A 12315-nucleotide genomic window follows, 5' to 3' on the forward strand; every position below is an offset into this window, starting at 1 on the left:
GACAGAATGTCATGAATTAATGCTCCTGTTGTGTTATTTAACTTAACACAGGAATATGCAAAATTCTTAATATAAAGGAATCAGTCAATCTATATATAAAGCTGAGCTATAAGTTACATTATCCAAGCTCATGGAAGTTAACTGAAAGAAAATAACATTGCTGCTTGGCAGAAGAAATTAAAAGTAAGCTATTCTGAGTTCAAAACGGCGACAACGACACAGAAATACAAACAAGGTCGAGCTACCTATAGTCTAGTTCCCGTACAAAAACTTTCAGTCCCAATGGAAAATGTAAATAAACTTATAGCAACCACTTTACTACTAAAATAAGTTGTTATGAGACAAATACGAAGTATATAACCTAAGAATTATTATGAATTTATTTCAAGCATTGGTTGAATGATTCAAAATATGACGTCACTTAGGAACCCTCTCAGACTTTCCTTCGAAACTGAGTTTTAAACCCAATAATATTTAGTCTTATGATTGCGTATCTTTGCTCAAGACATCTTCTAATTAGACACACCTGCCATACACAATTCTAGTTCGAATGTTGAATGTTATGCAGGCTTTACTTTCTACTGTATTATATGACTTTTTTAATCTTCACCAAGTTTAAGTTCCGGACACCGGACACAAATTTTAATTTCCTTCGCAGCCGCAAGAGGGAGAGAGATCGAAGTGTTACCAATTCTAAAGTCATAATTATTTCCAAAACTATGAACACTACCGCGTATGAATAATAATTATACTTTACTTTGATGTTTTAAATACGTAGTATAATTAATTTAATATAAATATTAGAATTTATATGCAATTTCTTTGAAAGTATCGTGATATTCATTACCATAGTAAATGTCTATCATGTGTCCGTTGTTCATTGCTTGGTAATGGTGTTCTGGTAGATCACTCCTCTTGTTTTCCTCGCGTCGCGAGAGAGGTAGGTAAAGGAATTTTGGTTATCGTTTTATCCAAATATCTTGTTTTCTCATATGAACTAATTGTAAATGGGTTACACAAGAGTTAGAGTAAGCTATGTTGTCAAGACCTGTACTGTTGTAAAACCAGTGTATACCATTTTGAGTTTATAATACGCATTTTGCTCTGGTTTGTGTATGGTATCAAATAGACCACGAGGGCATGTAACCTATTTCACAGTAAAAAGGAATTTACACAGTTGGCGTCATGATTCTTGATTTTTGCTTATGTCTGCGCGTACGGCTTCTTTAGTCTAGTCTGTTGCTTAACGTAACATTTAGCACTACATACGGCATTGTAAGGTTTTATCAACCGACACGGTTAATATCTTGCCTTGAGGTGTGCTAGCATCCTAGCATGTACCCAGGTGGTTAGATAAAGTAGACTAATGTAGGTCGGTACTATTTAACGTAGGTCTAAGGGTAGTGTATGCGTAACTTTGTTCCTTCATTGCAGCTTTCGGATTTGCTTTACCGTTTTGTTTTCATTGTGTTGTCCACGCCTGCAGAGAAGGCCGTTTCTATGTTCGGCTCGGTGAATTGTCAAGGGGAAATTTTTCAAATAAATCAGATTTGTATGTATGCTATTCCAGTACTGAAAGAGGTTAACCCTAGAACAAATGGACCAAAGTGAAAAGGATTTGCTTAGGTTGTCGGTTGCCTGGACATGACTGCTTTTGATTTTGTAATGAGGTAGATTTCCAGACTCGCAGGGGTGCCCATTTAACTCGGAAAAGATTTCTATTGGCCGATTATTGGAAGTAATTAAGCCAAATACCATAATCGCTTTCAAATAAATCCCAAGTAATGTAATTGGTAATTTGGTATTTGTTTACAAGATCACGCTCTCCATATACTGCCAAATAATGCTAAGCTATTGTTTTCCTGCAGTACTTTTTCATAATAAAAATTTTGCCACTTGGAAACCAGTTAAAATTATGCAATTCGTCACTGGGGAAACAAGTTAAGATTGTTAAAAAAGTACTTGGAAGTATAAAAACTAGCCTGGGTTCCTCACTAAACAACCTAGAACTGACAACATAGTCTGCCAAAAAGAAGGTAGATATTTTAAATATTAAATGAATGCTGGCATTGCAACCTTTTAGGCCGACTGTAAAGATGTCATTTCTAGGTAGTTTAGTGAGGAAACCAGGCTAGTTTTTATGCTTCAAGTTTTTTAAGAATTTTAACTTGTTTCCCAAGTGACGAATTGTATAATTTTAACATGTTTCCCAAGTGGTTAACTGTTGATGATGTCAGTTCCAGGTCGTTTAGTAACGAAACCAGGCTAGGTTTTTTCAAAAATTTTCCTCATGTGGCAAATTGTTTTAAATTAAGATAAAGTAATAGAAGTAAACAATAGCTTAACATGAATTGGGCAACATATGGATGGCATGGTTATGTAAACAAATACCCAAAACTTTACTAGGGTTTTACGTATGATGACGGCCGACTAAGAATACGACAGTGTAAGGGGGTTGCCAGAGGCAAGTAGGTAAGGACACTGCTTGTAGGTTAGGTTAGGGTGGGAAGTTTACATTTTTAAATACACGCCGAAGGACCAGTCAAATTATTTGTCTTAATGTTAACAAATAGATTATAGAAGATTTTGTTGGCAAGTATACATAAGATAACACTTGCCAAGTCAATGACAGGAGCTTGATTTTGGATGCACTCCATAATTTTTAAAATTTTTCATATTGATAATAATTTAATAAATTACAATTATCATAAGATAAACATGTTATTAATTATCTGGTTTTACCAGAATCTACTAAAAACATGGAATTGATAAAATGCACAATTGTTTCACATTGCTGAAAGATGAAAGGAAAAGCCTATTGTCAAATACCAAGGCTGAGCTGGAGGGGTATTGCAATTGTAACTTTGCTTGGAAATTATAATTTTTTATTTTTGTGCAGTTCTTGTTCTTGTTGGGCGGAGGGATTCGCCTTTCCAATGGCACCTCCTTGGGTTTCTTCTTTATTCTAATTCCTTTATTTTCTTCTTTTTTTCCACATTTGATAGATATATTCTTTTATTTTCTCTATTCCTTCTTTCTTGAACACTACGTTTCCTATTATCTTCTTCTTTTCTTCTTCATACGGCTGTTGCAATTCCACTATTTTTCTTCTTTTGTTGCTGCAGTTTATGGAACAATTATCCTCAGTATGTTAATACTGCCATTATGAATAAAATGGAAAACTCTTGGCAAGTATAATACTTTAATTGCCATCAACACTGAAATTCATTATTAGAAATAAACGAGTGTGGGTAGTTTGGTATTTTTCTCTGTTTAATAGGGGTTGTGGCAAAATATTGGCCACTGGTTGATTAAAATGCGAAGTCCCTCTCACTCCCGGGTCCATTGTTTACATATGGGAGACTGATGGCGAGTCAATTGCGCATGCATGGCTTTTTTTTTTTCCAACAAATTATGAGCTAGGACGCTGATTATATAATATATGGTCAGTCTAGGGCATTGTCCTGATTGCTAGGGGAATGTCATTGTCCCTTGTCTCTGCCATTCATAAGAAACCTTTAAACCTATAAATATTCATGCGCAAGTTCCTGAATGTTTTTCTACAACAGCCATTTTATTTCACGCTCTCCTTCAGTTTCAACTTCACCACCATCACATAGATGTCTCCAAGAGGAAACTTAAAGGAAGTACAATCTATATGGAATTGTGTTAATTTAATTTATGTTGGCAATGTTTATGGTGTAAGTGCTCTCCGTTCAGTGTATAGCTATTGTTACTCATGTGGAATTAATAATAGCTGCGGAATAATGCATTTTTAATAGCTGATTGTGTTATCCCTCAGTCCCAAATTCAATTCTGACTGTTATGCGTAGTGACCTGGGAAGGGCCTCCCAAGGGTTGTAACCGGGAAACAACTAGGTTAGGTTGATGGGTTTGTTAGGCTCTTACATGAACTATATATTTTTCTGACCATTAATATTGCTGCAAATCACTCTATTTTGACATTTCCCCATCAAAAAAAAAAAAAACTTTCCTATTTGGGGTCCCCCATAATGGTCTATAATAAGCAGCTTAAATCAAAGCTCAAGTCGTTGACTTCGGCAGGTGTTGGAATAAAACTTCTGAGTACTGTGTAGTATTGAGCCTCGTGATGGGAAAGGCCTGGCTATTAGAATTAACTGCATACCTAGTATTACGAACAGGATGGAACTGTCCGAGAAGATCTGAATGGAAAGGATGGTCAGAATTTTAAGTTATGGGGTACGCTTGAGTGATTAAGATGAAATTAGCTATGGTCACTGAAATTTCATTAGTTGAAACTTGTTGCAAATGCTTTTCTGTTGAACAAGAAGCTGTGTGTGTCTGTAGTTTATATGGCAGGTCTATTTTAATGTTAATGATCTCAAGATTTTTAATATTACTTGTCGGATTGTAATTTGACTGGTTATGTTTACAATAGAATTAACTTCTGTTCAGTGCTGGTATGTAGGTCTGACCGAGTGTATGTGCTCTTAAATATGTAATTTTTTAATCACATTTAAAGTAAATTGTACTTAGGATTTGAGTCATTTTCAATTGAATTTTGCTGCCCTTATGCTGTATGTATTGCTTTACCAAGAATATAAAAGATCTGTGTAGGTGGTTGGGTCACAATTTTTTGTTTGCCAAAATACTTATTCTCTCGGCTATTACTGAGTGCAACATGTACCACATGCCAGAACAGAGGGCCAGTGAAAGTTTAATTTGTATACTTATGGTTCCATTGCTTTAAGTAAAATAAAGTAATTCAAAGTCCCCAATATGGGTTTCTAAATGGCCTTTTAAACTAAATACTGCAGTGTTCAATAATAGGAGACTTTGTTGATAAATTTATGGCTATGTCCCTTAATTATAGGAACCTTAATTTTTTGTTATTAATAATCTATACTGGTATTTTGTCATACCTAGTTCATTTGTTCCATCTCTATTTCCTTTCTGTGTTGGAGCTTTTGGGTTTAATTAGTGTTGCATCTTGGCTAGGAATACATAACAGTATCTACACATATTCAAATGCGAGTATCAAGATTCCTTGAGTTGCCTTTGTCCCAGCTGGGTGTATTAGATGGCAACGATGCAGATTTGTTATATAAGAAATATAATGACTAGTTTGAATAAGAATTAGATAATATAAACAACTCGCTGTTCAACACTACAGGCTTATTTAAGAAGTTGAAAAACCTAAATATGAAAAGTTATCTGTAGTTAATGACGTGGTTCATAAGTTTCAGTATTCTTAGAAACCCTAGTTGCTTGTTGAATGCGGACCACATTACTTCTAGTAAGCTTCCTGGAGGGGCTAATTATTAGGCAGAATCTTAGGCTTAGGCTGCAGTTAGCATGGCTAGCTTATAAACTTGAGGGATTGGTCCAGAAAAAATGACTGGCAGGAAGAGTAGCCATGTTATGTTTCAACCTGCTTCGTGTACTTGATTGTGCTGACCTGTTGATATTGCAAAGATTGCCTATGCAGTTGGAAATTGCAGTCCCATTTTTTCTTATTGCTTAATTTCTATAGAATGTTGAGGCAAAGAAACGGTGCAGTAACGGAAAAAATTAATTGAAGCCTATACAGTATACACCTTATATTGAAGACTCAGTGGTAAGAAAGCAAAAACTCAATCGTCTTGTTTTGAAAGTAATATTTCAGTAACTTTGAGCAATTATCCTTAGTAACTGCTCTTTAGTTGTTAAAAAATTGTTTGCCTTAAAGTATTTTGTAAAAGAGAGAGAGAGAGAGAGAGAGAGACTTTTAAGGTTTGCACTGGCTTTCATGCTCATTTTTTATTGGAATTTATCCCAAGGTAACATATATGGTAGATAAATATATTTAAAATTAAATGTATTCTACAGTTTCATACATTTGGTATCCGAAGATTCAAGTTTATGAAACTAGTAATTGCTTCTTACTGTCCTATTATGGGTAGTCCGTTAACCTTACATAAACAGAAATTATTTCGAATATCCTCCTAAGCCAAATAAATTGAAGTCTTCTGGACTCTAAGATGAAGTGAGACAATTCCTTGTTTAGGTGGTGGGACATATTTTTCTCTGTACTTTTTCCCTGTACTTTTTCCATTTATTGTAGGTATGCACATGAACTTATCACTAAAGAAAGTGTATTAATGTCCTTATTGCCATTATTTGAAAAACTTTTGTAGAGATGAAATTCAAAATCTTTTGGTTTAGTTAGTGCCATCACGTCACTCCCATGCTGTGCTTAGGTTTCACTTAAGGTCGTCGTATTGTTCCATCTGCCACTACAGATTTTTCAAGCACTTAGTCTATTTTACCCCCAATTGTACTTACCATGGTGCTTCCCCCCTAGTGCACCTCGTGCAGTTTGCTGAAGTATTTAATGTACTGTACCTTAGGTCTACAGCATACCCTCAATCCTCGGCTGCGCCTACATATCGTCCTCCTTCACCTCTTTCCCTTTTTAACATGCTGTCCAATCTCTTAGCTTTTACTTCCGTGTCACTGACTGGCTTTATCAGTAGTACCCCAAAATCTATTAAATGCAAACTAGGGATTTTTGTAATTGGCTATTTGTTATTATAGTCGCGTATTTTTCATTGTTGAAAAATTACTTAATCTAAATATTTAATTGCAGGATTCAACAAAATGGCGATTGTACCATTAAAGAAGCCTAGGATTATAAAGAAGAGGGTTAAAAAGTTTAAACGTCATCAAAGCGATCGCTATGTTAAGATAAGGGTAAGTTGCATTTCAGTGTTGTAATTATTTTAGATGTGTTTTTTAAATTGGTCTTCATGATGTCATAAATTGTACACGTATGCAATATAAAATCCGAATTAATCTGTCAGTGTACACAGTTTTGTAATGAAGGATTATTGTTTGAATATTTGTTTCCTATTAAAAGCTTGTTTTTGTCTTTCAGCCCAATTGGAGAAAGCCGAAAGGTATTGACAACAGGGTCAGAAGGCGTTTCTCCGGTCAGAATTTGATGCCAAGCATTGGTTATGGCTCAGACAAAAGAACGAAACACATGCTGCCCACTGGCTTCAAGAAAGTCCTTGTCCACAATGTTCGCGTAAGTTTTGCACTTTATTACATTACCTGTTGCTGTAAATTTTTTTCCTTTTGCATTGAAGCAGAATTTTCAATTTGCTTGAGCTGTCCTATGCAGTCATCAATGTGTGATTGACAACTTTTCATCTTTATGGGCAATTTTTCCATATAATTAAGCCCTAATTTTCTCTACTCATCCAATGCCATTGATGAAAATTGTTACCTGTGGTACATTTCAGTATGAAAGGTTTAGGTTTCTCTATTATGCTATTATGGTAAGAGCATCTTTAACTGGTGTTTCCAAGTAAAATAATTGTAAATCTTGTTGGTGACATGTTTTTAAGTTACTCTCCTCTACTTACTGTAGTGTAAAATGGCCTGTGTTTTTGAAAATGAAGGAATTTTTAGTACCTACAGTATGGCCTTGTCCCTTTTTGACTGCTAAGTGTTGTCCAAGCAAATATATCTCGCTGCCCAGTAAGTTCGTCTGTCTGCCAAGAAACTTATCAAATTATACGGTTACGCAAATTCTTAAAACTCGCAGAAAGTTTTTGCTTTAAAAAAAATCCTTATCCTTGCTCTAGTTCATAACCACAGATTTTAGAACACAACAATTTTTATTATGTTACTGGATGTGAGGGTTGGAAATGGGGGAGTATGGAGGATTTGTCAATCTGTGAAGTCCCCGGAGAAGCTTCCTCCACAAGAACTCAAAGTAAATTATATAGTTTTCTTTTGATCTTTCTGTACATTTGCTTAACATAGTACATTTGATTTTAACTAGGAACCTATCTAGAGGCTAATATGTTTGCCATTTTTTTTTAAAAAGGCAGTATGCATCGTGGAAATGAGCCATTTACATTGTTAATTATTAGATTTGCCAATTGCCCTGCCAAAGCCTTATCTTATCTGGATGATCAGTGTGAGTAACATAAGGGCACTGCTAGACTGTTTCTGCTCATTGTGCAATAGTCTCGTTTGTTATAAAGCCCTCAAAAAAGATTTCGTGGGGCAGGATTTTCCTTGGATACATTCTTAACCCAATTCAAAATTGTGTGCTTGTAACCAGTTGCTCATTATTAGTTACAATTGTACAGTAGATAGTTTGAACAAATTTGTTCCTTACATTGTAGCCGATATGAATCGACATATAAAGGATTTAAAAAAATAATTAAATTTATTATGTGGTCCATCTTCTACATGGCCACCTAGCTATATTGCTTCACTAGCAGCAATAGTTTTGATAAACCTTGGAACCCTGTTGCTTCACATCTGGGCAGTTCCTCAAACTTGGTTCTTATTCTATGAAGACTGTTTAAAGAAACCCAAACTTTTTGTTTTATAAATTTGATATCTTGGAGGTAGACTCGTACGATATTTATGTATTATGAAATGTAGTATGTACGTTATACAGTGCAATACAATACAGTATACAGAACCATATTTGACAAGTGATCATATGGTACTGTAATCAGTCAAGTGTCATTCACCAGATAACCTACAATAATTACAATGGCTTTTTTGTGCTGTGTTGACTTCCAGTGTTCCTTGTTTATCCCATCTTTTGTTCTATATTTTTCCAAGGCACTTCCCCCAATTTTTGGGGATAGCTGACAAAAAAAAAAAAAGAGGAGGATCTAAAGGGGACTTTTCCTCTCTTCGCTCCTCCCAATGTGACGAGGAGTTCAGGAGAGTGTGGCTGGCACTGCTGGGGTGCCACAGTTCACCCTCCCCTGTTATCCACCAGAAATGAAGTTTCGTATACTGAATTCCCTACTGCTGCTACCTCAGCGGCCACCAAGGTGACTTGAGGAAGCAGCAAGGCAGTTTAGAACTACGTCACAATTGCTTGCCATTCATTCCTATTTCTAGCATGCTCCCTTGCCTCTCACATCTATCCTCATGTCACCCAGAGCTTTCTTCACATCATCCATCCACCCAAACCTTGGGATTAGTTATGTACTTTTCCCATCAACTCTTGCATTCATCACCACCTTCAGCAGGCCACTTTACATTCTCTCTGTGGCCGTTCTTTTGTTACTTGAGCCATATCAGTGCTTTTAATGTATTTTTTCATTCAACCAAGTCAATTTTGGTGTTTTTTTTTGTTGTTTTTCCTCTGGTTGTTATAAAGATAATCTTCATAGCCACGTCAACTCCAGTAACGTTATGCTTCTAGTAGGCATTGCCACATTTTGTAAACAAAGTTTTTATCTCGGATTTACAAAAGTAGTTATAGGGGTCTAGGATCCTCTTTTATTCTTGAATGCAATTCCTGATCTTTTTGGGTGAATTATACTCCCATGTTTTTGAGCCTGCACTTGGCAGATGGACGATTTGATAAGAGTTGATGTCGTAGGAGATAAAACATGGTGGGGAAGTTTCTGTATCTGATATGACCAAGTAGTACTTTGTAAATTAAGTTATTTCCAAGATATGAATTTTAATGTAAATTTTTATTTTGTCTTACAGGATTTGGAAGTCCTCATGATGCAGAACCGCACATTCTGTGCTGAAGTTGCACATGGTGTGTCGTCTCGTAAACGAAAGGAGATTGTCGAAAGAGCCAACCAACTTTCAATTCGCCTGACCAACGGTGCTGCAAGATTGCGCACTGAGGAATCCACCTAATGTAATAAATTGTGGTTGTAATCTTGCATTTCTTTTATCCTGTTTAATATTTAAGTATTCAAGTGAAAATTTTCAAGGTTAGTTGGTATATTTTAGTATGTGCACCTAACTAGTAGTTTGTGTAATTTTTCTCACTGTTCAATTCTTGGCAAGTAGCAGTAGCAATGTCTTGGGGCATTGGAAAGTTTTATCTTTGGTGTAGCTATGCCATCAAAATTTGTTTTCTCAGATTGTTTTAATGTTTTGTTGATATTTCTTTTGCCATTGTATGGAGAAATTGGTTTTCCATAGTAGTATTATACTGTATTGATGAAAGTTTCATGTTGACACTAAATTTACAATTTTAACCACCTGTATGCAGAATCAATTTTATTAGGGTTACAAAGGAAAGTATGTAGTATAGTACTCATATATAACATATTCATATATAACAGCTTTACAAGTCTATTTCTGTCACTTTCCGCAATATCTACTATCATCAGTTTCTCCATTACCAGGGCTGGTGTCTCGAAATAACACTGTAATGGAAAGGAAGTTGTATTGGCCACAGTCTTCCTCCATATTTTCTTAAAAGATGATTATGGGAATGGGGTGTCATAATAAAAAAAAAATATATAGTACCACTGCATGTTTTTCTGTGATTAAAGGTGCAGACCATTTTTGAGTAAGGTTTAGCAGTGTAGTCTTGTGTCTGTAGTTTATATTATACAATTGTTATCCCATTGGTAGTTCACAAGGGTTTTCACCCATATAAATACAAACCATTGTCCTTTAATAGGAGTATAAACCAAGCGAAGCTGTAATGAACGTTCAAGCTTTTAATGCAGTAATTATAGGTTTAAGTTCAGGGTATACCTCGTCCACTTGCCAGGTAAATCAACCTTCACTTTGACTTTGTCCACAGTTATTTACAGTTGTTCAGGTTGTTAATTATTATTTGTTCCAACACGGAGTACTTACCTCGAACTACTTTCTTAGGAGTATCTGGGATTCTCCTCCCAACCGACCAGAATTTTGTGTAGTGTCCCCTATCTCCGTTTTCTATAGTGGGTCCCTCTGTAGTGAATGAATACGCGCCGAGGCGACCCGGGTCAGTGAGCGCGCGTGGCCAGGTCTCGGTCACCAGTAAGTTTCTGGTCGCAAGGTGATTAACATTTTGCCGCGCTCTCTCATCCCGTGCAACCCTTAGTGTCCCCGTGCGGTTCCCATGTGTTCAACATTCACCTTATATTCCTCCCACTTCTTTCCCCTGTGTTGCTTGGTGCTTTAGTATTCGGTTATGGAGCATCCTCGTCATTGGCCCGGGCCTATGGCCGGTGTGATGGTCTGAACGATCCCCCGGTCTCAGAATTCTCCTTGATAATCTGCGCACAGGCGAACATTACCGTTTGCCAGTGCATACGAGGTTGATGTTTTATTTTCCTGTAATATTAGCGTGCGCAGCTCAACATTACTGCTTGCCAGTACATACGAGCTTGATGTTTTATTTTCATGCGAGCGAAGCGAGCTAATGGCGGAAAAGAACCATTATACAATGTCAAGGAGAATTCTGAGACCGGGGGATCGTTCAGACAGTCACACCGGTAAATCTTGTGATGCGTTCCTCTCTAAGCCGGAGGTTGACCCCAACACCTTCTGTTCTTCGTGTAGGGGCAATGTGTGTACCCCCTCAGCCACGTGTCAGGAGTGCGAGTCTTGGCCCGAGATCCAGTGGGCTCTCTACGGGACCAAGAAGAAGGCGTCTAAGAGATCACCCAAGAAGGCAAACATCTCCTTGCCCTTAGCGTCGCCCTATGACCCGTCGGAGAAGAGTTCCCTGCCCCCTTCCCCTAGGGAGGGGTTGTGTTTGGGAGAAGAGGTTCTGGTGCCTACAGAACCCGTCTCGTCCGAAGACCCGATGGGGGGGAGTCTGCTCCGGCCCCTTCCCCTGCATCGTGGCTGTGCGTTTCAGGTACTTCAGCGACCGGGGGAGAAACGGACAATGATATCCTGCCAGCAGGCTTGTCTAATTCAGACTCCGCTTGGACGGCCCCCAGGACGCCCTTCAGGTCTCCGATGAGGTTAGAAGAGGAGTTCAACAGCTAAATCGGCCCCAAGAGGGCTGTGCGATCTCCCCCGGCGCCGTCGCTCCCGCCCTCGCCAGTGGAACGACACAAGGATCCCCCTGCAGCATCGGACGTATCCGAAGACTCGGTGGGCTCGTCGTCCTCCCCGTCATCGTATACATCGGATTCATCCTCCTCGGAAGTTGCAGGCCCAAGGGACTGCTCACGCTCTGCCCATTCCAGGAAGCGTGCAAGGACCTCCAGTAAGAAGCATAAGAAAGGCCGTTCATCAAGAGATAAGTGGGTACGGGTTACAATCCCGCACAGCGAACTACTCAAGGTAGCTTCCACTCCGGGCTCTTCCGGGTGGCTCCCTAGAGCCGCATCATCACCCTCACACCACGGGTCCTGTAGGTCCGCCCGTCGCCCGAAGGTGGCTCACCAAGTAGCCTTCCCCAAGCCTAAGTCTGCAAAGGTACCGGCTCCATCCGCTCCTTCGTCCCGGCTCCCGGTCCCTCGGCGGCTCTTCCCAAGCGACAGGGCCAGACGGAAGAGCTTGGAAGGTCTACGGCTCCGCAGAGCTCTGCGGGAGGGAGTAGACCCATGATGG

The 12315-nt window shown here is 38.3% G+C and overlaps 1 protein-coding gene across 2 annotated transcripts; it reads left to right on the top strand.

The window, feature by feature from the left end:
* Window positions 1-813: 813 nt before the first annotated feature.
* On the top strand, window positions 814-9681 carry RpL32 (Ribosomal protein L32). Of its 2 annotated transcripts, none has more exons than XM_068351069.1 (4): window positions 814-940; window positions 6611-6714; window positions 6899-7051; window positions 9502-9681. In XM_068351069.1, the coding sequence occupies exons 2-4, from the start codon at window positions 6622-6624 to the stop codon at window positions 9658-9660; spliced, it is 405 nt and encodes a 134-aa protein (XP_068207170.1). In that variant the 5' UTR covers window positions 814-940; window positions 6611-6621; the 3' UTR covers window positions 9661-9681. The 2 variants fall into 2 exon arrangements, with proteins under 2 accessions (XP_068207170.1, XP_068207171.1); XM_068351070.1 differs by having other exon boundaries at window positions 920-944.
* The last annotated feature ends 2634 nt before the right edge of the window (window positions 9682-12315 follow it).

Source organism: Palaemon carinicauda, chromosome 27 (assembly GCF_036898095.1).
Source record: "Palaemon carinicauda isolate YSFRI2023 chromosome 27, ASM3689809v2, whole genome shotgun sequence".
Lineage (NCBI taxonomy): Eukaryota > Metazoa > Arthropoda > Malacostraca > Decapoda > Palaemonidae > Palaemon > Palaemon carinicauda.